At 32.7% G+C, this 27,505-nt stretch overlaps 1 protein-coding gene across 1 annotated transcript in view; it reads left to right on the forward strand.

Moving 5' to 3' along the window:
* The window catches only part of LOC111639992 (polycomb protein Asx-like), a 67,194-nt gene extending 40,737 nt beyond the window's left edge, over nt 1–26,457 (forward strand). Inside the window, exons 8-11 of the mRNA XM_023385985.1 lie at nt 2,176–2,264; nt 4,258–4,317; nt 7,107–8,147; nt 24,525–26,457. Coding sequence (XP_023241753.1) covers nt 2,176–2,264; nt 4,258–4,317; nt 7,107–8,147; nt 24,525–25,766 — 2,432 coding nt within the window. The 3' untranslated portion in view covers nt 25,767–26,457. The remainder of the gene's footprint in view (nt 1–2,175; nt 2,265–4,257; nt 4,318–7,106; nt 8,148–24,524) is intronic.
* The last annotated feature ends 1,048 nt before the right edge of the window (nt 26,458–27,505 follow it).

The raw sequence follows: 27,505 nt of genomic DNA on the forward strand, positions 1-27,505 counted from the left end.
ATATATTTAAATTAAGTTAATAACTTGTAAAATTTGCTTTCAATAAAAAACTGATAAGAATATCAGTTTAATATTTCCAATATAGAATCAAACTATAATTGTTTTTTAAAATTAATTTATCAAAAATCCATTTATTTATTATGTCAGCTAGTCAGAGAACTCCAACAGCAATCAAATAAAATGTTCAAGAAAAAGCAAGTTCAAACGACACTTAAAGTATGTATCTACACCATACACACTGTCTGGAAGCCTTGACCCCCACCTGCCATAAGATGACATAATGTGAATGTTTAGTTGTACACAGTTTCCATGCTTTATAGAATGTTTCTGGTTAGTTTATTCCATGGATGAATGATAATTATTTTATTTAAAGAAAAATTAAAATTTTGGAGAGTTTATGAAAATACTGTATCAAAACACCATTCAAATTAGCCAGCTTGATTTAACATGTAAATTCCTATGCTGGATGATTGGGGAAAGAAAATGACTGAGCTATCCTGGGTTAACTAGGTTCCAAAATACAGTAGAGCATCGATTATCCAACCCCTGATCAATCGTCACATCAGTTAACCGACCGCGTTCTAGTCGGCAAATTCAAATGTCTGCTGGTGATGCAGCGCTATAATATTTGGCTATGTCTTGGCTACTTTAATATTATTTTCATTAAATTTTTCGTGTTTTAGCTGGCAACACTGGCTCGATCATGAAAGGGATGCCAGTATTTAAACAAGGCTTAAATTTCTAATTATGAGTGGTTGTTTGTTTTGTAAGCAATAAAATAATTTAAAAATAATTTTTAATGACACAATAGCAACGATTATTATTTTTAAAAATTTTTGTCAGGCTTAACATCGATGAAAATTCAACACGAAATAGGTTAATAGTGATATACTAATATACTAATTACATGAGATACAAGGTCTGTTCAAAAAGTATCGGACCTTTGGTCGGCAAAAATAAATTTATTGACTTTAAGGTACAAAACCCTAATCCCCTTCAAAGTAGTCTCCTTGGTAATGTATACACTTCTCCCAGCGTTCCTGCCATTGCTGGAAACACTGCTGGAACGCATCTTTTGGAATGGCCATCAGCCGGTCCGTCGCATTCTGCACGATGTCTTCTCTCGACTAAATTCGGGTTTCTTTTAGCGGCATTTTCAGCTTGGGAAATAGCCAAAGGTCCCACGGAGCCATGTGGGGAGAGTACGGAGCATGACGAACCACAGGAGTATTGTGTTTGGCGACGAAAGCCCGAAACAGATGCGCAGAATGGGCGGATGCGTTATCANCAATGTTTTGTTTTTAGAACTATTATATGTGAAATTTATATTTATTTTTAGAATATAATAAGAAAACAGTAATTTTATTAATTACTAATTATTTAAATAAGTAATGATTTTTTTTTATTTCTTAATATTTTTGAAATTTGTTTCCGGTTCAAAAAACTATGTTTAACAGTAAGAGAAATGGAGCTTATACACTATTCCATTTTCTGATTAAAATCAAAATTAGGCAGTCAATCAGATGTTTCATTTTTATAATAAATTTAATTTATAAATTATAAAATATTGTAAAAAATTTAATCAAAAGATGTATTTTTTTTACAGCAAAATGTTCAAGAAGCTGCAAATTCCACTGTAAAACCAAAAATAATACCTCGATCAGCAGTAAGTATTAGAAATTCTTTGACAAAAATATTTGTAATGATAAGTAAATAAACAGAATAGAGATCAGATAATCTAAGCTTTATTTATTAATATACAAAAATTTTTGATTTAGCTATTTGCTAAAGCAGTGTTTTTCAACCTGTCCCCAATTGAGTCAGGTAATCGATGTTCTACTGTATTATGATGATTAAAATTATTGTAAAAACAATATTGATTTGATATTTCAGCTTCTGATAGTTTATCAGCAAATAGAACATTTTTTGCAAATAAACAAATAAAAGTAAAAAGCATAAAAAATAAACTGAGAATTGTTGAAAATGTAAATTTAACCAATATCAATGATGATGATGCTTTGATTTGTTAACCATTTAATATTTCAATAATTTAACTATTTTCAGAAAAATAATTGTGTTATATAATTTATCAAAATATCTGAACTGTTATAAAATTTTAGAATAGTTTTTAATGAGTTTTAATTGATTTATTTATTGTTTGTTATTTTTTTGAAGCTGTTACAGCAAGTGTAACAGCAACAGAAACTACAGAGGGTACTCCTCAACCAAATACAACTCAGTCTACCTCTGATCAGGAACAAGAGGTAATATAATTTTTTTTCTATATTATCTAAGATTTATATATGTACACATATGTATATACAAGTTAATTTATAATATATCATAAATATAAAACTAATGCAGGAAATGGAAATTAAATTGTTTATTGCACATCAGAATGAGATCATTTTTCTGCTTTTCCAATGTTTATTACTAGAGAATGAATTTTAAGATGTAAAATCATGGTCAGAAAATGGGAAAGAAAATGGTTCTGAAAAAGTGTACAGAAAGGTGCAAGAAAAGGTGTTGATGAAATGCATTTACTCAGGTCTAATCAGTTACATGAACATTCTTTATCGGAGCTAGCCAAACTATGCTTGTCCTGAGGTGACTCAGGCGGGGAAGATTTGACCAGGGCTGTGTTCAGTAACACAGAATTCTTGTTACACTGTGATATTGAACTCATTTCTAACTACTGCTTGACTCCTCCCACCTCTAGAATTCTAGCTAGTTCAATCNAAATGGTTCTGAAAAAGTGTACAGAAAGGTGCAAGAAAAGGTGTTGATGAAATGCATTTACTCAGGTCTAATCAGTTACATGAACATTCTTTATCCAACATTATAGCAAATATCATAAATGTATTTAGGAAGTAAACATGACATTTATTGGATTTTAACCAACTTGTTATACTGGATTACACACAATATTTCTATGTTTTAAAAAGTAAGTTGCTGGTCTTTTTAGCTCAGGAGATCCTTGTGTGTGAGGAGTTGATGTGGATTTCAATCAACATCAACTTAAACCAATGTAAGTACTCAGAATGGGAGTTCAATTGAAGTTCCAAAGGTTTCCATATCTGGATTGTTCAAATGTGGCTTTGACAAATTCATTGAGGTTGTCCCTCACTGTCATCAACTTCTTCCACTGTTCCTCCTTTTTCCATACTTTCTACTTCCAAACTCTGAATCACATCAGGCAAAGGTCTTTGTTGTTGACCAATTGTTGAGGCTGCTTGATGGCTGCTGTGTTAAATCTAGAGCACATATGAAGCATTTGATTTTGTTAAAGTTTCCATACAAGAAAACTGCATCTTACCTAAGTTTGCCACTTGGTTATGACATGAAATTATGGTAGGTGGAGTCCAGTGACTTCTCAGTACAAAACTTAATGACTGGGGGCTTTTACAATAATCTTCAGAGCAGCAACAAAGTCATTTAGCCTACTGTATTTCTTCCTGATATCTTCACAAATATGCTGTAGTTCATGTGTAGTACACGTCACACTGTACACATATTGCACTTGATTGGAGTATATGGTATATGACCTTCAGTTGTTGGAAAACTGAAAGCATATAGCATGCTGAAGCCTGACTTTTTTGTATTGTATGTTCCCTAGCCACAGCTTCATGCATGAATCATTGAATGACTGCATTACAGTGCAGGCATTTGTCTTCTCGAGTTGATATGTCTTAAAAAGCATAGGTTTATCTATTCACCAGATAATGGAAACACTAGCACATTCAATATATATCAGATCATCACTAGTTTCATCTAACATGAATTCCACTTCATGCTTGCCAACCATCTCTTTTATTTTCTTGAAGAAATTCTCATAAATTGACTTTATGTAATTTTTTTCTAAAAGGGCACTCTCATCTGGTGATCTTTGCATGTACTTCTCAAGGAATGATTTGAATGCAGGATTATTTACAGGATTGTCAATGTTTTGTTTTTAGAACTATTATATGTGAAATTTATATTTATTTTTAGAATATAATAAGAAAACAGTAATTTTATTAATTACTAATTATTTAAATAAGTAATGATTTTTTTTTATTTCTTAATATTTTTTAAATTTGTTTCCGGTTCAAAAAACTATGTTTAACAGTAAGAGAAATGGAGCTTATACACTATTCCATTTTCTGATTAAAATCAAAATTAGGCAGTCAATCAGATGTTTCATTTTTATAATAAATTTAATTTATAAATTATAAAATATTGTAAAAAATTTAATCAAAAGATGTATTTTTTTTACAGCAAAATGTTCAAGAAGCTGCAAATTCCACTGTAAAACCAAAAATAATACCTCGATCAGCAGTAAGTATTAGAAATTCTTTGACAAAAATATTTGTAATGATAAGTAAATAAACAGAATAGAGATCAGATAATCTAAGCTTTATTTATTAATATACAAAAATTTTTGATTTAGCTATTTGCTAAAGCAGTGTTTTTCAACCTGTGGGTCGTGTAAGGCTTTGCGACCCCCTTGGGGTCCGTAACCCACAGGTTGAAAAACACTGCAGTNGCCTTACACGGGGGTCGCGGGTAAAAGGAAAAGACAAGTGTTTGTAGGTCCTACACCACAATAAAAAAAAAAACTACAATTTCAGTGAGAAGGCTATACCTGTTTATAATACAGTATAATTGGTTTTTTGATCGATATTTAGGTCTCAACAGAAAGAAAATTAAATACAGTACATAGTTTTTAAAATCACTGATATAGTTTCAATATGGTCCTGGGGGGTCGCCAGAAGTTTTTAACTTGTACAGGGGTCGCGTATTCAAGAAGGTTGAAAAACACTGTGCTAAAGATTGAAATACCTCATTTTAGAAAAGTAAATGCATTTAACAAGTTTCTTGACTTGCTAAATGCATTTACTTTAATGCTAATTTTTAACACAAATACATAGAGAAAACAAAGTGCAAATTGTACTAATACTCAAATGATAAAAGCTGGATAACTATTGGGCTAGAACTTTGCTTAATTAAATAGATATTATGTAATTTGGACTAAAGGTAGAAAATAAATTAAAGAATCTGCAAGAATGTTATTTTTTTCAGTAATTAGAAAGTTCAGTACAGAAAGAGCATATAACTCATTGAACAACTTATTTGAGTAATCTTGACATAAGGGGAGATCAATAAATAAGTTTCAGTGGTCTGGTACACCTATACTAAATGATTTGTAAGAATACAGACTATATTTCCACAAAAAAAAACAATCCATACAGACATCTGTTGTCTGAATGGATTGTTTTTTTTGGTGGTTGTGCTGGCATGCCCCACTCATGCATGCACAGCAGACATCTTTTGGAATTATTCACCATTCCAAGAATATTCACTGGTGGTGGGAATTCAAATGTTAGAGAGTTGGACTAGCAAGGAAATGTAGGCTGTAATTTGGTAAGATGGACTAGAACCGTGATAGTCAACTGGTCCATATTGCCCACTAGTGGGTGATTTGAGCTTTTGTGGTGGTCATTAGGGGTTTTGTCTGATGACGAAGCTACTTTCCATTATCATCGTGCATCTATGACTCACTGACAGAGCAGGTTGTACTGTAACAGTGGCCATCACTCGAGTTGAGCTTGTTTCATGGTGGATTGGTGTTGCCAGTTAGCTACTTTTTTCAGTTTTGATGTAAAAAAAAACACTTAGAGGTTAATCTGGAAGTGAAATTCACAGAAGATTGATTGAAGTTTACAGAAAGACTGTAATGTCTGAACAGGCTGTGTAGAAATGGTGTCAAGAGTTCTTCAGCAGATGAATGAGTTTGTGCAATGAATAGCGAACCAGCTGTCTGTCTTTTGGGAAAGAAAATGCTGAATGTGTGAATTATTTGATTCAAGGAAACAAAAAGGATCAAAGAGCATGAGGTGGTCAAAATCCTGTTGAGAATCCTTTGGCACAGCTCATAACATCATTCAAGAAACATTAGGTACTGGGAAGTAGTTGCAAGAGATACCTCACCAGCTTACAGTTCTGATTCATTGTGATCAGATGAATGATTTGTTCCACCCACAATCCCATTATCTGAAGGATGGAAATTCCTTTTTGGCTTAATAGTGACAGGAGACAAGACATGGGCCTACTACTACACTTCTGAATCAAAAATTGTGTTATGGAGTGGAAGTATACCAATTCTCCTCTGAAAAGTTCAAAGTGACAAATTCTTCATAAAATGTCTTCTTGACTTGTTTCCTGGGATGCCAAGAGAGTTTTCCTTGTTGAATTTCTTGAACATGGATTAATTGTTAATGCTGCTCATTACTGTGCACCCTTTACAGTCTGAAATCAGCCATCAAAAGTAAAAGCATCCAGGTATCTTTAGTGAGGATGCCATTTTTGAACAATAATGCATGTCCACATACTGCAATGGTCACATAAGAACGTTTTCAGCAACTGTGTTGGGAGTGATTGCAACATCTGCCTTACAGTCTTGACCTGGAGCCAAATGATTTTCACTTGTCCCCCTACACTGTAGAAGAAACTGCAAAGGAAGTGCTTTCAGAACAATGGTGATATTGAGAGCAAGGTGTGGCACATTTTGCATGCTTTGGACACTACAAAAAAATTTGAGGTACTGGTACATCAGTATAACAAATGTTTGAATATAGATAGACGGTGGTTACATCAGAAAGTAGAAGACAGACGGAACTATAATTCTATGTATCTCATGTTCTTGTAAATAAATTCTTGTTATTATACTAGACCACCAAAACTTATTTATTGATCTCCCCACATACATAAAAATCAGTTTATGGAAAAAATTACCTAAATATTTGAATTTGCAAAATCAAATATTTAAGTAAGTTGAGGAAGGCTTTACATAAATTATAATTAAAATAACTGTCAATAAAATGATTTTTTTTAATATTCTCTAAAACAATAAAGAAGAAAACACAGTTTTTTTCTATATTTAAACCTGAATTCAAATCGGGTGTTTTTCATTTTCAAACATAAATTATAATCTGTTAATCACAATAATTCAAAAAAAACTTTCAATAAACTTATAATCTAATAATATAGTTTAAAACATTCTTCATTTGTTAGTAATAATTAATTAAATACTTGAAACGTTGATCAATTATACTTTTATTCGTTAGGCTCGAAGTCCCAGCCTAGTTCCCCCAATAACCATACGTTCAGTTCCTGTGGTTCGCCCACAAGTTGGTCGTCGTGGATTGAATAGAAATTCTGATGGAGTCAACTTGGAACGATCATATCAGATATGTCAGGCAGTTCTTGAATCGAGCAGAAATCGGTCAAATTTCATAAGTAGTGGTCATATGCAATTCAAAGCTCGTCCAGGCATTGTGTCCACAGTCACCAAGACAAGTATTTCTGAACAATGCACTTCCACTGCAGCATCCATAATGCCGCAGTCTTTAGGTAGAGTAGTAACGGTTGGTAACCGTTCTATTTCTGGAACTAGCGGGCCGACACTTTTACAAACTGTTACATCACAACAGGTAACACTGCAATCATCATCAAGTCCTTTGCTTTTAACTACGTGTTCTCCTACCAATGATAATTTTGCACTTGGTCTTGGATCTACAACTTTACAAATTAAAACAATTGAGCCAGACATCATTGGCATGGTAACAGAAACATCAATTACTGAAGAAGTTGAAACTACTTCAGTAGAAAGCAATGAGGTTGTCTTGCCTCCTGCAGGACAAGAAGCAGTTATTATTAGCAATGGATCTATGGTATCTTTACCATCAAATTTAACATTAACTTCTAATGCTATATCAGATCAACCATCTATTGTTGTTGTCACCGATACTGAAAATCAACCAACAAGTCCTAATTCTGATCAAGTTATTCTTCTCACCAGTGATGTTGCATTCACCGTTGATTCAAGTGGTGAAACCACAAATCCTACAACTGTAGTCATAACAGCAGAAGATGGTACTATATTAGCTGAGAGTGATTGTTCTACAGATGATAAAAATCCTGTTTTAGTAGTCACTAGTGGTCTTGATGCTTGCACATCTCTGGAGGCAGAATCCACCACTATTGAACAGATTTCTGTTGATAGCAATGATAGGCGAGAGGATGACTGTAGTGATACTGTTACTACTACAGAATTGGCTGTAGTTTCAGATTGCTTCAATGATTTAAATAATCAAGAACCTTCACAAGTAAGTTTTTTAGTCATGCTAAATTATTAAAAATTTATTATATAAATATTAAATAAATGTACAGTACATGCACAATGGAATTTGAATGTGAAATCAATGATTTAAGCATCCACCCAACCTTTATTGGATTTTAAAAGTAATATGCATTCATCCTTATCTTAGTGGATTTTTATTCAAATTTATAAATGTAATTTGAAGCATTTTTATATGCTACAAATTATATAAAAGAGATATATACTTTCCTTTCATATACGATAAAGGAATTTTCTTTGAAATTTCCATAACATGTACATAATATAACAATCATATTACATAAATACAACTATTGTATTCTACAGTATTTTGAGATTAGTAAAACGCTATTTAAATAAAAATTGTGTAAATTGAGACTAACAAAATCAAATATCTTAACAATTCTAATAGTGATGATGATGATTAGTGAGTGATGATTAAAGATGGCAGACATGGCCTGATTGAAATAGCAAACCTTCACTACAAATGAATACAAATACTGCGAGAGTTTTTCTACAAAAAACAAGAAACACCACAGTTACATAAAGTTAAACAGTTACATAAAGCAGTATCTCTAGCAGACTCAAATAACACACCATTAAACTTGCACTCATATCTTATGGACATGACACAACATATAAAATGCATAGACACAATTAAGCAATCGTGGGCTCGAAAGGCACTCCATTGCAGACATCCCTATGACCTGGCCCATGATTTTGTTGACAAAACTGCATCAAACAGCTAGTTAGCTCGGGGATGCCTCTTTAGGGAGACGGAAGGCTTCATGATTGTCATACACATCAGGTCATAAATACTAAAAACTACAGAAAACACATACTCAAAGATACAACACTCACAAATGACACATGCAGAAAATGTCACATCATGCCAGAAACTATACAACACATCACTTCTGGGTGCAAGCTCTTGGCACAGACAGATTATTTACACAGACATAATCAAGTAGCAAATATAATACACCAAGAGTTTGCAATAAACACAAATTATTAGACATCCACAAACCATACTACAAATACATTCCACACAGTATTGGAAAACAACACACACGAAATATACTATGACAGTATAATTACAGATAAAACAATTTACCACAACAGACCAGACATCGCACTCATTGACAAACACAATAAAATCACATACATTATAGACATATCCATTCCAAACACTCAATGTACAAAACACACGCACTGAAAAATTAGCAAGGGCATAGAACTTGCTCAGGAAATAAGGCATCTGTAGAGGATGGATAAGGTTTTTATTGTATCTGTTGTTCTCTCCTGTACAGGTGTGATAACACACACACACTACACAAAAGCCTGGGAACATTACAATTGAATAGAAACACATACATCACACTACAGAAGGCCACTATATTGAATACATGCCATATTGTTAGGAAATTCCTTAATACAGACACACATACTGACACACTTTTTTAATTTTTGTTTTGTTTTGGTTACTATGCCTTGACTGTTCCAGCATAGTACACAGCCACTGGTGTTAGCCAAGTATAACTCACTAAACCCAACATAATAATAATAATGAAAAAAATAATAATTAACTACTCAGCAGTGAGCGACGACTATAGTCGTCAAATTCTTTTGGGGGTATCGCCAAAAACTAGCCTAAAACTATCGTGGAAAAAAAAATTTACATAAAATATGAATTATGTAACAATAAAAAAAGACACTTCTTTACTTGACGTAACTGTTTACAAAATTTTTTTCCGAAACAGTAATGAGAAAAAAACGTGTGGAAAAATACTTTAAAAATTTCCCACGTTTATTCTCCACTACTAGGGGTAGAACCATACCATCTAGACCACTGTTGAAAGGTTAATAATAATAAATAATAATAGTATGTTGCTAATGTCATGATCAGCAGATGATAGACTAAAGTCAAAGCATAGTTACCCAAACAAGTGTAACATTAACATTAAGCTATGTTATTGGTATGTATGTCAACGTCTAGAAACTTCCTAGCAATGTGACGTGGTCAATATTTTTTATTATTATTATTGTAAAAATATAACATTTTTATACAAATTGATTAAAGTGTAGGCAGGGAGGAGCTTATAAAAGGAAGTGTTGTAGTGATTGAGTTCTAGTGATTGTGAATGGACGTTTACAAGACTATTGAAGACTTAATATACAATAAAAAGATTTATTTTTAAATTTTTACATTTTTAAATTATTATTATGTTGGGTTTAGTGCGTTATACTCGGTACACACTGGTGGTTGTGTACTATGCCAGACCAGAGTCAAGGCATAGCAACCAACCATTATTATTATTGTGTTGGGTTTAATGGGTTATACTCAGTACACACCGGTGGCTGTGTACTATGCCAGACCAGAGTCAAGGCATAGCAACCAAAACAAAACTAAAATTAATTGTGTGTGTCAGTGTCAGTGTCTGTATTAANGGATGGTATAGTAAGTACGGATGATAAACTCGTTCATTTCTGTTGTCCATTTCATCCGTTGGTGTGGTTTTCCAGCCTTTGTGGTCTGTAGATGCATTGCCACAGAAACACCAAGGCTACGTTGATTCCTCACATCTGTTGAGGGCATTGCAGTAGCTATGCTTTGGCCAATGCTGCTTTTGCCACCAGTAACCAAGGGAGACTGTGGTCTATTTTTCGAACGTGAGCCTCTGCCTAACCCACGAACGCGGACCTTGTTAACCCGGGCGATGTCCAAGCCGGTATCATACTTAGATCTGGTTACTACCATAATGATTATCTCCACAGAATGTTGGTGTGTGGTCACTCTTAGCTTCATTTCTCTCTATAGACCTTACTGGCATGGATGTCCCTGCCAGGAGCTTGTGCTCAGCCTGCATTGGTCTATGGATCTGTAAAACTACTGGGCTCTCCCACCACGATTAGGTGATGACCACGGGAGAGTTATTATTATGTGTTGGGTTTAGTGGGTTATACTCGGTACACACCGGTGGCTGTGTACTATGCCTGACCAGAGTCAAGGCATTTATTATTATTATTATTATTGTGGTTGTTTTCTTGAAAATTAAAACAACATAAAAATATGGTTGCAAATATGTTTTCATGTTAATATTTTTTATTTTTGTAATAAATTAATGAAAAAATGGGTGCAAGGAACTTTTATTCCTCACAAAGAAAATTTGTTCAATGAATATTTTATTTTAATTGAAACTTACACAAAATTTCATCCTTGAATTGTGTCAAAGAGTTTTGGAATAAAAACAAATTTTTATTTTTGGTTTTGATTTTTCATAAAAAATTGAAACTGTAGTTTTGTTAGGGAGATTGGCTTGTCTTTACTGCAAATATACAACCATATAAGGTTGACGACGGGTGGAAATGTCAAGAGGATAAAAGGGTTATATGTGGGCAATTGGCAGTGAGACAGACTCTATGGTTACAAGAAACTGTTTATTTAACATGAAAGGAGCTTACAAGATTTCCGATTCAGAATTTCCATCTTGGAAATTGTAAGTAGGCAGTGGCCTCTGGATCTTTCTCTCCTTCCTAGGATAGTCCCAAATGAAGGTGTGTCCCAGTTTGTGAATGACAGTTTCCTTGACATCTTGATGAATCCAGGATGATGCGGTCAACTTCCAGTGATGGGAAGATGTTGATCTGAGGGGGAGAGGCCTGAGACACACACACAATTAGTCTGACACTTGGAACTTTTGGGAGAAGAAACAGCCTTCGCATCCTTGAATTCCTGGGTTTTTATTAATTTCTATTCTTGATTGCCCATTCTGATTGGTTGCTTTCCTCATTCTCGCTTTCCAAGAACTTGATCACTCATTACTAACTGTAATGAGATCTCAACTCAGATCACGGGAGAGGTCAAAATCAAAGTTTAATTCAATCCCAGTTGGAGATGGTTGATCTTAGGACTTACATTCTTCTATTGTTTAATAAAACATTTTGCATTTTCAAACAAAAAAAAAACAATTTCTAGCTTTTTTTTTTTTACTTTAAAAAAAATTATTTTAACAAAAATTTCGGTGAGGGTTTAGACCTATCCAGAGCCTCACAACCATAAGCAGGCAGCAATTTAATAAATGACTGAACTGATCAGAAACAAAGTGAACAATATTCCAGTTTCACTTTGAAAGACAGGATCCCTGGATTTTGGCTAATTTTTCAATTAATGTCTATGGGCTTAGCTGAGATGAAGTTCTATTATGTGGTATATATGCAATTAATATACTGCACCTCTACTGAAAAACTGAACCACATTTGCAAGGGATTGTATCATTAACCTTTTTCAAGCCTAGGGGAAGCAAATTTCAGATTCTTTGAAAGCAGCAGATTTATACATTGTAGCAATGTTATTAAGAAATGATGCATCAGTTTCACCATTTGCATGTAGGCAATACATTATTATGTAGTTTATTAGTTATTATAAATTCATCACATATACAGGCAAATAAAAAAATTGCCACTATTTTCCAGTTTGCATGGGAATATTACGTGAAATCTGACATCAACAACAATCTGGGTAATATCAATCAAATATAAGAGTTAAAAAATTGCTTTAAAAGTAAGAATGAATAAATTTAATCAAAGGAATTTTTTGAATTAAATTTATTGTATATAAATATTCCATAATAAGCACAATTTTATAAAAGTAAAGAAGCAAGTAAAAAACTGAAAAGATAATTACAATAGTTAAATGTTATGAAATCTGCTGGTCTAAAGTTATTTAAAATAAGAAGTGTGTAAAGTATGGTGTATTAAAACTGAAAATGGCTAGTGAATAGCTGAAAATATTTTTTCAACAAGATTAAAGATTTGGCTTTCTTAAAATGCAATATTGGAAAATAATAAAAAATAACTTAATGTAACCAGAAATTCTCACTTTCATTCCAATATTTGAACATCTTCAGCTACACATATAGATAAAAGATATTCAATCTAATGTAATGACAATGGATGTTCCTCTAAGTTAAAAATGGAATATGTATTGGAATCTAAACCAACACAGTAAGATAAAAATAAAATGGAAACAAATTACAGAATAACACAATAAATGTCCATTATAACTTTCAACAGGATGTGAACAATCAGCTAATTACAGGTAACCCCCATATAACATGGCACTTCTATAGCACGGATTCACTCTAACACAGTTCAAGAATTGGTACCATCCCCCGTATAACACGGTACTTTTATAGCACGGATTCACTCTGACACGGTTCGAGAATTGGATAAAACCCTCGTACAACAGCAAATGTAATAAATTTTTACATACTTAAGTAATAATAGTTCACGAAAATTATTATTTTCGTGAACTATTAGTACTTAAGTATGTAAATTTTCTCTTCTCGCCTTCTGTCGATACACGTGGTCCTTCTCGAAACTTGTTTCAATGTTGCGAGATCGCGACTCTTCTGCTTCTGATGTTGCTGAATATTTTTCCCTTATTCCATACTTGCTTTATTCTTCATAAGTGCTTAGCACCATATAAGGAAATTTATAAAGACCTTTTAACTAGAAGCAAGCAATCTAAAATTACATACATTTTGCAAAAGGTAAAGCATGGATCTGAAGATAATGCAGAAAAATGCTCAGAGGATAAGGATAACTTGCCAAAAAGAAAACGCTCTCGGTTAATTAATAGTGTTTTTAGTGATGACGAAGAAAACATTGTTTAATTTATATTAATATGTATCACTTAAAAAAATTTTAATGAAGATATTTATCTTAATTATGAAAATATACTAGCATGTTTATTAATTTTTGTAACCTAACCCTCCTTTTCGTATTAGTTCTTTGTTTCGTATAACACGGATTCGCATAACACGGCAATTTTTTGGAACGTAACTACCGTGTTATACGGGGGTTACCTGTATACACATGGATATATGAAGCAATTTATTATATCCATTTATAAAATTGCTTTTTTTAATCTGAAAACTAAGGTTATGTCGACTGCTGCCATCTCCTGTATAATGCCATCAAATCTGGGAATTTATCACATTTAAGTTATATAATGTACTAAAAAGGTTCATAAAATGTTTCATCAGTCTAATCAAATGAGAGTCCATCCAACTTTTAATCACAAATTCTTCTCCTGGACAGTTGTCTCTCTCTTTAAAGCTCATTGAGTTAAGACTGTATCAGTGCAGTCCTCTTTAATTATAAAATTGTAATATACCTTTATATACTGTGTTAATAATATTTATTTTGAGTCCACATAGTAAAAATTATTATTGGCCCTGGTAAGACTACCTAGATATACTTCTGCTTTATCTCATCCTTAACTAATTCTTTATCCAATCTAAGCAGCTGTATGATGCTAGTTGATTGTTTAATTCCCAGTTGGATGTTGTTTATCTTGGCATGAAGAGCTGCCTGTACTGCTATCACCATAACCATTACTATGAATCTATATCCTACCTTCCTCTGCCCACAAGCCTACCTTACATTAACCTCTATTGACTGTAAAATTGTTAAACAGATCCCAAAACAGGCCCTTTATGATATTGGGACAAGAACCATAGGAAAGGTCTGATCAGGTGACAATAAAATTCTGTTTTCTGTGTTTTTATAGGGAAATGTGTGTGATCGTTCTTTTCAGGAGTGCATTAATGGTTGCTGACTTGTGTGAAATGGTATCAAAGAAGTTCAAATGTATGTACAGATCTATGGCACTAGGTTTCCTATACACTTTCATGCAGTATTGACCACTCAATATAAAGATGCTGATGTCCAGAAAGTTTACTTTCATCTAGCTCATCTATCTAATGCAATAGTGTTATCATTGATGTCCTTGACAAAGTTATTTACCAAGTCTTTATCCTTCTATATGATCAGTAGCTCTCATTAACATAGTGGCAAATAAATATGGGCAGAGCATTAACCTATCAACCACAAGGTCCTTCAAAAAGGATACAATTATCTCTGCTGTTTACCATACACAGGGAATCCATAGGGACTCCTAGATCTTGCCTGTAATATGCATCCCAAACATAATGGATAAGACTATATCAAGGCAATCTGTCACTACCCTGTTTCTTTATGCCTACATTTGTTATGGTGCACATAAAACCTCTAATGCTATGAAAGTCTCTATTTTGATAGAGAGAAGGAGACTAACATAGTCAAGTACAGTAAGAATGTCATTATGATTGATTGATCACTAAATAAAGACCAGATAACCTCAAGAAAAACTGTTGACTGCAAATGGTGACTTAACATATAAATTGATAAGGAGTCCAGGTACAGCATGCCCTAATGTGATTGTAGGGACAAAGGACTTTTTCTAAAACTAGTCTTAGACTAGTTTTAGAAAAAGTTTAGACTAGTTCTAAAATTAGTCTAAAAAGACTAATTTTAGAATATCAAGACCTTGATCTTGACAAATAGCTTGGGCACCACTGCTCTCTTAGGGGGTACAAATGCTAGATAGATATGAAGCATCTTATTTCTATCTTATTGCTTTTTGTAAGAGACTCGTGGTGGAATCTCTTTTTAGAGAGGGACATCACTGTCCTTGGGAAGAATTTTAATTAATAATAATAATAAGAGACTGTTTTAATTTGTATTTGGATTTTTATTTAATCTTATTTGCACTAGTTTAGATAGAGGTTAGAAAATTAAATCTAATTTTGGAAGGAGTCAACAAATAAAAAAAGGTTAGGAACTGCTGTAGACAATTAATGTAAGAAAAGATGATGCTAACTTTGTATTAAATGATTTTATTTATATATATATATATATAAAAATNTTTTATATATATATATATATATATATATATATAATAATAATAGGATAGATTATGTATGTATGTATGAGGGCTGTTTGGAAAGTTCGCAGCCTTGCCTATATGCAGTGTTGCGATCAATTTAATTTTTGGTGGGAATAATTCAGCCATCTTTGCTAAAGATACGATACCAATTTCGGCTTGATTTGTCATAAAGTTTTGCCACGACAGCTTAGCAGATAGTCAGTGTGCACGTGCTTTGTCAAAAATGGAGAAAATGGAGACTCGTGGTCATGAAATACCTGATGAAAAAAGGGTTGACCCCATCTCAAATCAAAGCTGACATGGATGAAGGTTTAGGAGAGTCTGCTCCTTTGTACACCACTGTGAAAAAATGGACTGCCCTTTTTAAATCTGGCAGAGAGAGAGAGTGGAAGATGACCCCCGCAGTGGACAGTCGTCAACTGCTGTCATTGAAGAAAATATCGACAAAGTTTACAATTTGGTGTTAGCAGATTTCTGTTTGAAAATGCATGAGATAGCTGAGACAACAGGCATCTCTGTCAACCGAGTGCACCACATCCTAACTGAAAATTTGGGTATGACGAAAGTCTCAACAAGGTGGGTGCCACGTCTGCTGACTGCTGAGCAAAAACGTGTTTGCACTTTGATGTCAAAAGAGTGTTTAGACTTCTACCAGAAAAACCCACAGGATTTCTTGTGTCGGTTTGTGACTACTGACGAAACATGGATCCATTACTACATTCCTGAAACAAAAGAACAATTGAAGCAATGGAAACACCACAGTTTGCCACCACCAAAGAAGGCAAAGACGGTTCCATCAGTGGGGAAAGTGATGGCCTCGGTTTTTTGGGATGCTAAAGGCATCATTTTTATTGACTACCTAGAAAGAGGAAAGACCATCAATGCTGTCTATTACTGTGAACTTTTGGGAAAAATGAAGAAAGAAAATCGAAGAAAAGAGGCCACACTTGAAGAAGAAAAAGGTTCTACATTCACCTCGATAATGCACCTTCACATTCCGCCAGAATCACTGAACAAAAGATAAATGAACTTTTCTTCCAATTAGTTCCACATTTACCGTACTCACCTGATTTGGCTCCCAGTGACTTCTGCCTTTTTCCAAACCCAACAAAATTCTTGGCTTGAAAGAGATTCCACTCAAATGACGAAGTCATCTCTGAAGTGAACGAGTATTTTGCGCACCTTGACAAATCAACCTATTGTGATGGCATAAAAAACGCTAGAACATCGCTGGAATAAGTGCATTGCTAACAAAGGAGACTACATTGAAAAATAAAAAAGTTTTAACATTATTTTGTTTGTTGTTCTATTTGAGGCCACAAACTTTCCGAACAGCCCTCGTATGTATGTATGTATGTATGTATGTATGTATGTATGTATGTATGTATGTATGTATGTGTGACCGTAGGGTCGGCACCTCTTTGGCGCCCTGTCAGGAGACCTGAATCTGACACCACCGAGTCTCTGGGGGACTCGGAAATCGCGACGTTATGTCTAAAGATTCTCGAGCGGTAGCGTGTGAGCGCTTGGATTCGGAGTAGAGGTGAGGAGAGAGACGAGGAAGTAACTTACTCGGACTCCATAGTAACAAATAAATAACAATTTTAATTAAGTCGAACTAAATACTATACAGAGATACTAAATACTATCGGGCATATCATCGTTCTTAACTATACTAGGCCGTTGAGAGAGAGAGTTTACAAACGAATCGCGGGTTGATAAATACCTTGTCGATGGACAGTTCTTTACCGTTGAATCTTGAATCAGAATCTTGTCCGCTCACTGGTGTGGAGGCACGGAGGAGTGTAGAGGCTTAATCCAGCACGAATGTTTCTCTCGGGTTTAATCCTGGGTCACGGTTTTAATCCGGTGTCACGATTTTTATCCTGGAGGACGACTTTGTTGGGCGGACTTTGGATGACGACTGACCTCGGGGTCTTTTTTTCTTTTCTCTTCTTCATTCCTCTTGGGTTTTTTCCATGAGGTCAGGTGATGGTCTTTAACGGTTGCACGTCCAATATGTCTTCTCCATCAAAAGTTCCTGGTGACACATCCCTGACTAACTTGATCCGACTCAACAAGGAACAAACTCCGTGGGAAATAATTTTTATGGCTTTTAGCCTAACTCGATAAAACGTTCGAATTTAACCGATTAAAGTTTCCAATAATTAAAATTTAAAATAACACTTTATTGTTGGTCTGTTCGTCCCTCACATATGTATGTATTATCCATATAATACAGTAGTTAGGTTCAATCATGGCATGTTATGTGAATTCGTGCTATATGAAACAAAGGAACTAGCACCAAACAGAGAGTTAAGTTTTAAAAATTTTCAAAAAAGAATAGTATACTTTGCTATTAAGAGAAATACATTTGTTTGATTATTAAAGAATTCATTAATTAACTATCAAAAGTATTGCACTATGGTGGTGTGGAGGACAAAAAAAGGATGACAAAGAAGTAACTATAAATTAAACAGGATATTTATTTAACTACAGCTACGTAGTCCTTCGTACACCTGGTTCGTTTACACTAAACAGACTTGATCACAAACTATAGTACGCGCACAAGTTCGAATCCGTCTGACAAAATTCTATGTTTTCACAAGCAGAAGACACGTGCTCGCGACAATAAAAAATTATGGTTTGAGATACTACAACTAACTTAAATCTACCTTAATCTAACTTATATGCTAAGGAAGACGGGTGAAGAAATTAAGAGATATAGAAGAGAAGAGACANCTGACAAAATTCTATGTTTTCACAAGCAGAAGACACGTGCTCGCGACAATAAAAAATTATGGTTTGAGATACTACAACTAACTTAAATCTACCTTAATCTAACTTATATGCTAAGGAAGACGGGTGAAGAAATTAAGAGATATAGAAGAGAAGAGACAAGTATAAAGGACAGATTTTGTGGGGGTACCCGGGTAAATTTTGCAGTCTCCGATCTTCTCTATATCGGTACTTGAATCAATTTCCTTCCTCTCGTTTCCATCTCTTGAGAATTCGAGGGCGTTTTTGAAGTCTTAATCTGGGTGTCCTAATTTTCGTTCGTTCTCAGACCACTTCCAAGCCTTCTCTTTTTGTCCCACTAGGCGACAAACCTCTAGCTTGCTCTTTACTACGTCTGCACACCTCAGACGCTGACCCCAAAAGTGTCTTGTTCGTTTTCCTGATGGCCTCAGGGCTTCTTAATGTCCCCTTTGTCTTCTCCCTTTGTCCTTGGACAAAGGTCCCCCACCCATAGAAAAAGAATAGATTAGAAAGTTCTAGAAACACGTTAAAGACAAAGGAATTTAGGAGAAATAAAACTTATATCTACCCCTATTTACAAAGACATGGCGTACCGCCACAGCACATTAATATTAATTTTTTTCTTTACTGCTAAACACTATTAAATGAGGACATTTTCTTTCTGGTAAAATATTGTCATCTGAGCATTCCTGTTGACCTTAATCTCAATTATTGGCAGCATCTTGATTTTTCTCTACATTTTTCGTAAAATCTCATAGATTAAATTAAAAGTTACTACACAAAAAAGCAAATGCAAGCCTATCCTTAAAAATTTAAATATATAAAACTAAGTATGGTGAGTGTGTTTTGGGTTCATTTACAGCACTATCATCAAAGCCAGTGACACCTAGTTTTCACAATTTTTCTAGCTTCCTATAATCAGTTCTCATTTAAAAAAAACTGGATGAAAAGACAAAAACATTGTTCAAGGAATTTAGAATATTGAAATTTTCAAATATGAGACAACACACATGCTTGCTTGAATTTAAAAAAAATATATTGAATGATGGTGTTTATACTTAAAAATTGTGATAGTTTGAGAATTGGAGACATTCCCATACAAAATGTGTTGTACGGGAGATTTCCCCAGGTTGTGAACTGTGTTGTAGAGATACCTGTAATTATAAATATAAAGGATTTTTTGTGTATGTGTGTATTTTATGCTAATCATAAAGAAAAAGTACCAAAATTTTGTGAACAGTTACAAGAAGTCATTTCATACTTTGCAAAAGATCAGCAATATTCTATTTGATTAAAATGAAAAAGTGGAAAAATAAACTTTATTAGAATCAGCTATTTTATGAGTACTGAATATTTTTTTATAGTTCATGAAAATATATTTATTCTAGATTAGCCTAATTAACGGGGCTAATAATTTAAGAAGCAACAATTCCAAGATCTTTTAATTATTTACAACTGACAGAACAGTTTCCTAATCAGCTTTACAATTCCCCTCTTCTTCTGATTGGAACAATTTATATGGAGATAACTTCACAATTGTCTTTTATACACACTAGAGACATTGTGCTAATTTACATAAAATTTTACAAATTTAGCATTTAAAATATAATTTTATCATAACTGAATCATGAAGTTATTTATTCATTTATTAAAGGCATTATCATAATTTTAGCATTTTTATGAAATGCATTCTCTTTTATTATTGTTCAGATTATGAAAATTAGTAGTGAAAGTGGAAAGTGTTAAGACTTACCAAACTCAAACCTGAGTTTGTAGATTAATGGAAATAAGATGATGACAAATGGTGTAAGTAACTGAATATAATTATAAATAGAATTTCCTGTGCTAGCAAATACTCTCGCATGTGGTAGACTGGTAGATTAGTATGAAATCATGCTATCAGTTTCTATGAATTGAAGTTTTGACCGATTTGGTTATAATAGAAGGGGGAGAAATTTACTTGGATTATATCTACCTGAAAAAAGATTCAGCTATGCTAGTTGACTTGAAACATATCTATTCTGTTTTCAGATATTATAAGGTATAAAAAAATAAACAAAATAAATGTTGGATGTTATAATATCTAAATTATATTTCATGACCAGTTTGTTGAAGTCACATAGGTTTTTTTTCAATTATTTCTAAATTTATTTAATATTAATGATTAAATAATTATTGGTCTAGGATAGGTGATGATGTACATTTTTATGATAGTAATTAATCCAGTTACTAAATTTATTGGTCAGATTAAAAAGTGGATCACAATCTCTAACAAGTTACATAATTGTTTTTGTCTGAATACATTATGATCAAAGACTTTTATTTATTTGTTTATTTGCAAATCTGATGGATAAGATGTAAATGCTGAATGACTGGAGACTGTAAGCCCTCTATATTAGCAAATAAGTCAAAGGAACCATACCTGTACAAGCAACCCTTTGCTTGCCTCCAAAGGTCAGTTACCCTGAATCAGTATACTGCCTATATTCTGCATGTTATGCCATGTTTTGTGCACTTCAGTGCTTGATGTTTCTTACATCTCATTGCCTGCATGGAGACAAGTCCCCACATTCCCTAAAACTATATAACATCAAGTACTCAATGAATGGTCAAGTGGACTACTCAAAGCCTGTATAGTTGCATGGGCTAAATAGTTAAACACAATAGTCTTAGCAGAGCAATGCAAATCACATGACCTGAAAGTAAGCTAATTTCAGGGAGCTGTATCTTGTGAAGAGCCACATGTAGAGATATGGTTCTTTTGACTTTTTTCCTATTGGTATTGTCTACAGTTCTGATAAGGTCCCAACTGTCTCATTCAGAGGTGTAATTATACCTTATGATGATCAGCCATTTTTCAAATGATCTGTGATAGAGTTTTGTAATCTGCTATTTTAATTAAATTCTAGTTTTAAGAAATATTATAACTTTTAAATATAAGCTTTAATTCCATAAAGCTTACATTTAAAAGTTATAATAATTATTTATTTATTTATTTTACATTTAATTGGAACTGTTGATGGACAATAGATTTTTTCCAAATAACAAAGTTTACCCAAGATTACATTAAAATACATTAATAACACAAAACTGGTGCATCATGTAAATAATTAAATAACTTTTTTCCATCCTGTGGGCACTAAGAAGTCCTTTTAGCAAGCCCATTATTGGTTCAGCCATGTCCACAAAGGGGCATGCAGGTGGTATGATATAGGGCTTGACATATCCAGATAGACCATTCTAAAAAATAACTGGGATTTTCAATCCATCTAGAATCCTGGGTCCTTCAGAGTGATAGACTGTCACTTTAACTGCTTGGTCATCTAGTATTTAATTATGGAACTCCTAATTTCTTAAGTTTACTATTGAACAAAATATAGCAATGCAGTCCAAGTAATATAAATACCATATCTTTTTACTGTGTCATATTGTTTTATTTTGTTACCTTTGTGAAACAGTTTAACTTTATTTTCAAACATATTAGTGTTTGTAGTGATTCCTCTGGATAATTTCTTATTAACCTTAATCTGAAGTATCATCAACATCTTTATTTTTCTCTACATTTTTTATAAAATCTGATGGACAAATGCAAGCCTATCCTTAAAAATTTAATCTTTGTATGTAGTAACTTTTAGTTTAATCTATAAAAAAATTACTGCAATAGTCTTTTGGGTTCATTTAGATCACTATCACCAACAACAGTGACACCTGGTTTATAGGAAATCTATAATAGGAAGTTAGGACAAGGAAGAAGAAAAATTGTAGTCTGTTGTCATTAAAGAATTAAACAGCATTGAAAATTTTAATATTCTAAAATCCATGGGTAAATATGAGACAACACATTTGTGTTAATTAAAAAATATCAAATGACAGGGTTTGCACTTAAAAATTTTGATGTTTTGTCCAGGAGTGTTTTCAAACCTTGTTAGAATGAAACTGTGTTGTATAGGGATATCCCAATTCTTAAACCATGTTGTAGGAATGCTGTGTTGTATGAGGGATACCTGTATTTGAATTTGAAAATAGTGAAAAGATTACAGTGTACTCAAAAAGCAAGTTAATTCAACTAATCATTTAATTATATTTCATTGTTTATTATTACAGTATGGTACTTAATTGTAAATTATCATTATTTAACAATTTTGTGATCACATATTGACAATGTTCCAAATATTAATTTTATATATCATCAGTCCTTAAGTAATTGATCTTCGTAAGATATTTAAAAGTTAGTTCTACAAAAAATAGTTTTGTATAACCTGAAGAGAAACCACAGTATAACCAGTGTGTTCGTTAATACTTGCATACTTTTGAGCCTGTCAAGTTCAACTTTTGGGCCTACTTAATGGCATCTTTGCTTTTGACTAAAAAGCAAATAAATAAATAAATGAGGAATCCAATATTCTATCAATTTCCAAAATCTTTTCTTTTTCTTAAAATTAAAATTATTCTAAATTATTGCACAGACAAAATTTACAAAGCACTACAGATATAAACATCTACCGAAACCCGATGCTTAGCAAATAGACACCCACGATTGCTGTAAATAATCTGGCTATAATTTGGAAATATTAATTATGAATTACAAATAAATTTGGCACTAAAGGGAGGCGTTAGGCACCATCTCGTATTAAATTTAATAATTATAATAATTAATTAATTAATTTAGAATAAACTGGAAGAAAAGAATAGGCCCAAAGCAGGACTCAAACCTGCAACTCCCGCTTACTGTGCGGATGCGTTGCCAGTTATACTACCTGGACCTTTGGTCCAATCTCCTCTTCTAGTATATATAAGCCTAATGTATAATCATCGACGGTTAATACGTTAATTATAATTCATAATTAATATTTCCAAATTATAGCCCGATTATTTGCAGCAGTCGTGGGTGTCTATTTACAAAGCACTCTTTTTCAGAATTTACTTTTTTTTATAGTGTTCTGTATGTAGTGTAGAATATAATGATATATTACTGTTATGTAATATAATAACTGATTTATTCTGACATGAAACATTTGAACAGAAGAAATCATCTTACAAGTAGTACATTAAAAAAATGATGTTGGGTGTATTTCTAGAAAAGTTAAAAATCTCAAAAACTTCAAATATTTTAGGACCTATGGGGTATCAGAGTTTGATCCGAGTGCTCACAGAATGCCACAGCATCCCAATGATCAATTAAGTGCCAGTTACCTTTTTTTTTTTTTTTAACACTTGTTTTAACTAATAATGTACAACAAAATTTAAATTACATTTTGTTTTGCTTCTCATTGATTATTCTATATTAATTCTTTTATTACTTAGTTATTGAATACTTATTCATTATATATAAATTATTATGAAATGCACCATGAATATGGAGAACATCATGAAATGCAAAACACTAGAGTTGAACCATCAAAGACAGTCAGGTGCAGAGCCCTTAGCATTCTATATAACAGTAATAGCTGACTAATGATAGATTCCATCAACAGTAATTTTCTTAGAAGCAGTTATAATAGTTAAGCAGCAAGTGACTATTTCAAAAATAGCAATATTTAAGAATATTGTTATTTTTCAATAAATATAACATTTACATTTATCAGTTTGTTAAATTATATATTTTTTAAAGTCAAACGATTACCAGGTTAAATTGGGCTATATTACCACTACTAATGATTAAACTGAATAAGAGATAGTGCCTAACACCTACCTCTAGTACCAAATTACTCAGTATTTAATAATTATTAGTAGTGGTAATGTAGCCAAATTTAATCCAGTAATTGTTTGGTTTTAATATAATTATTGGGCTTTGAAATGTTTATGTATTTATATATTTTTTAAATATTTTTACAGGAGAGTGATGAACTTTACATTGCTGAAGATGATGTACAAGATGAAATTACAGAAATTCAGTCTTCGGAGAAAGAGAATTCTAATCAGTCTACAACCATTTTAATGGAAAGTGCCAAAGAAGAGGAGACATCAAATGATTTACCAACAACAGAAGATCAGTATTGCAAGAATAGTACCAGTGGCTGTGATTCAGTAGAAAGCATTCAAGATGCAGATCAAGAAACAAATATTGAAGCAAAGGAAGAAAATTTTTGCCAAGAAAAATTAGAAGAACAGCACTGTGATACTCCTATTTCTTTGTCATCTGTTGAATCAAGATGGAGGCCATCTAGTGCACCACCAATTTTGATATCGAAAGATTGCAGTCCAAATGAAACTTACTTGCTTCCTAATATTAAAAAATACAACAGTTGTCAAGATATATGTAATAAACGAATAAATTCACTAGTTCAGTTGAATAATTGTCTGTCACGGCCATTGTCGCAGTCTTTTTTAGTGGTAGGTAATACCTCTTGTGCTCGATTTCCTGGCACAGGAGGTACTAATTCATTTGGAAATCTTTCATTCTCAGCTGGTCAATTAATGAAAAATGGAAGAAATGTTGTAACTTTGGCAGGAGAAATGAGTCACTTAGAAATGAGAGTTGCCACAGGTTTGAATAATGGATTAGGAATGGTTTTTGGTCAGATGCCGTTGCATCTCGGAGATTGTGGAGTTTCAGCAAGCACAGGTCTTGTTGTTAACAGTCAGTTATTAATGAGTGGTTTTCCACTACAACATTCTGGAATTGCTGTAAATGCTGCCGGAATATCCCAGACATCATATCCCGTAGCACCTGGCAGTATACTCATGACACAAGATCGAACTGGATTTAACAATCATTTGCCTCTTAATGATGGACACTCTCCAGCAGTAACGATGGTCACTCCATTACCGATTGTGTCAACAGCTTCTATTTTCCCATCTGTAAATGGCACAACTACAGTCGTAACAGCACCAGTACAGTCGTCTAATATGCATGGTACCACCGGACGATCTCCGCACGCCTTAGTAAACGGGGTGAATTCCGAAACAGCTTCCGAAGGCAATCCTGGAGGAACCATTCCACCTTCAGATATCAGTGGAAATAATAATTGTGCATGTAACCTCAAAGCCATGGTTATGTGTCGGAAATGTGGAGCTTTCTGTCACGACGATTGCATTGGTCCATCACGTCTGTGTGTAACCTGTCTCATTAGGTAACTGCTCAAGCAATAGAACAACTTTTCATCTGTTTGTATCCAACATCAAATTGAATGTACAGATTTTATTCGGTAATTCCTCATATTTTTCCTTCTATTATTTTTTATTGTTATTACTATGAGTTTTTTACATGGCATATCAGTTTTGTGTTGAAGTCAATTACCCACTACAAAAAATTTTTAAGCTATGATGATTTTAAGATTTTATTGCAATTCTATGATATGTTAATAAACACCTAACTTTTAATGCCCTCATTAATTTTGCTTAAGTATATACCATATTTACTTGTGTATAAGATGATCTCACATATAGGACGAGGTGTGACTTTAAAGATCAAAATAAAGAAAATTAGATTTATTAATACAATTCTAATTTTATTTCATTTAATCACAAATAAAATATCAAATGCACACATTGTCCTGCAAAAATTACTGGCATTTTAAACTTTAAGGAAATATCCTGTAAAGTCAACAACATAATTTGTTCATGTAGAGCTGGACAATCAGGAACCTTTTTTGCCAGTTCTTAATGGTCGAATCCACTCTCTGTTGATTACATGATTTTCTCCGAATTTTGATTTCTGAATAATCATCTGTTTCCACATGGGAATGGATTAAAACTGATATCAGGCTCCCGTGTAATTTTGGAATTTCAATTTAGAATTCAATTCAAAAGCTTTGCTTTTCCTATTGCTATTCGTCGTTACTCCTAACAATACACAAGAACGATTGAAATGACCCAGATAAAATACTTTTGTTTTTAAGCACCAGAGGGTGAGCATCAGGTAAAAAATGTGAATACATGGTTTACAAAAATTATTGCAAAAATGTAAACAATCCTTCGCTTGTGCGTATAGGACAATCTAGGTTTTTGAAACAGTGAAAATGAATAAAAACCTTGTCTTATATGTGAGTAAATATGGTAATCAGAAATATTTTAAAATTGAAACTGTCTTGTAGGAATTAAATGCAGTAATATATAATTAGTGACTATGCAGTCAGAACATAATAAAAAATTGAAATTCAAAAGCAATTTGATAAGGAAAATAAAGCAATAGCAGAAGAAGAAAAAAATATATATATATAATCATTTCTCTATTATCAGAGTTTTATACAGTTTTATATTGCATCACAGTTGTATAATTGAAATTCAAGAGAGATCTTAAAAATGTTTTATGAAAAATTTTTATTATTTTTTAAAAAATGTGTATACCAATATATCTGTCTATGTATAAAATTTATATTATTTAATTAATGACTGCTTATTGATATTTTACTACTTATTCCGTAGATCTTTAAGCTTAATTTTGGAAAAATTTAAAATAATTTCATGTTAGAAAGGCAGAAGAATTGAAATATTAAAATGCAACATAATTATTTAATAATGTGTAAAATTGCATTAGTATTAATTTAATTTATTTACTTTAAAAAATTCTTATTGGGTAAAAAAGTTAGGTATTTATAAATAAATGAAAAATAGTGTTTTAAAAAAATGAATTTTAATCAAAATTAATATAAATACTTTGTTAAGAAAATATGCGTGAAGTGATGTCATTTTTATCATGCTTAATTTTGTTATAATAATTAATTTTTGCTAAGCAAAACAGATCTAAAACAAAAAAAAAAAAAAGATGAAATCTTGCAATTTGAAAAAGAAAATTTTTTTTTAAAACTCTTAACTAGATCAAATGTAAAATTATTTAATATATATATATATATATATAATGATGATATCTGCTG

The sequence above is a fragment of the Centruroides sculpturatus genome, unplaced genomic scaffold (assembly GCF_000671375.1).
Source record: "Centruroides sculpturatus isolate CEXI.00-Female unplaced genomic scaffold, Cexi_2.0 scaffold926, whole genome shotgun sequence".
NCBI lineage: Eukaryota > Metazoa > Arthropoda > Arachnida > Scorpiones > Buthidae > Centruroides > Centruroides sculpturatus.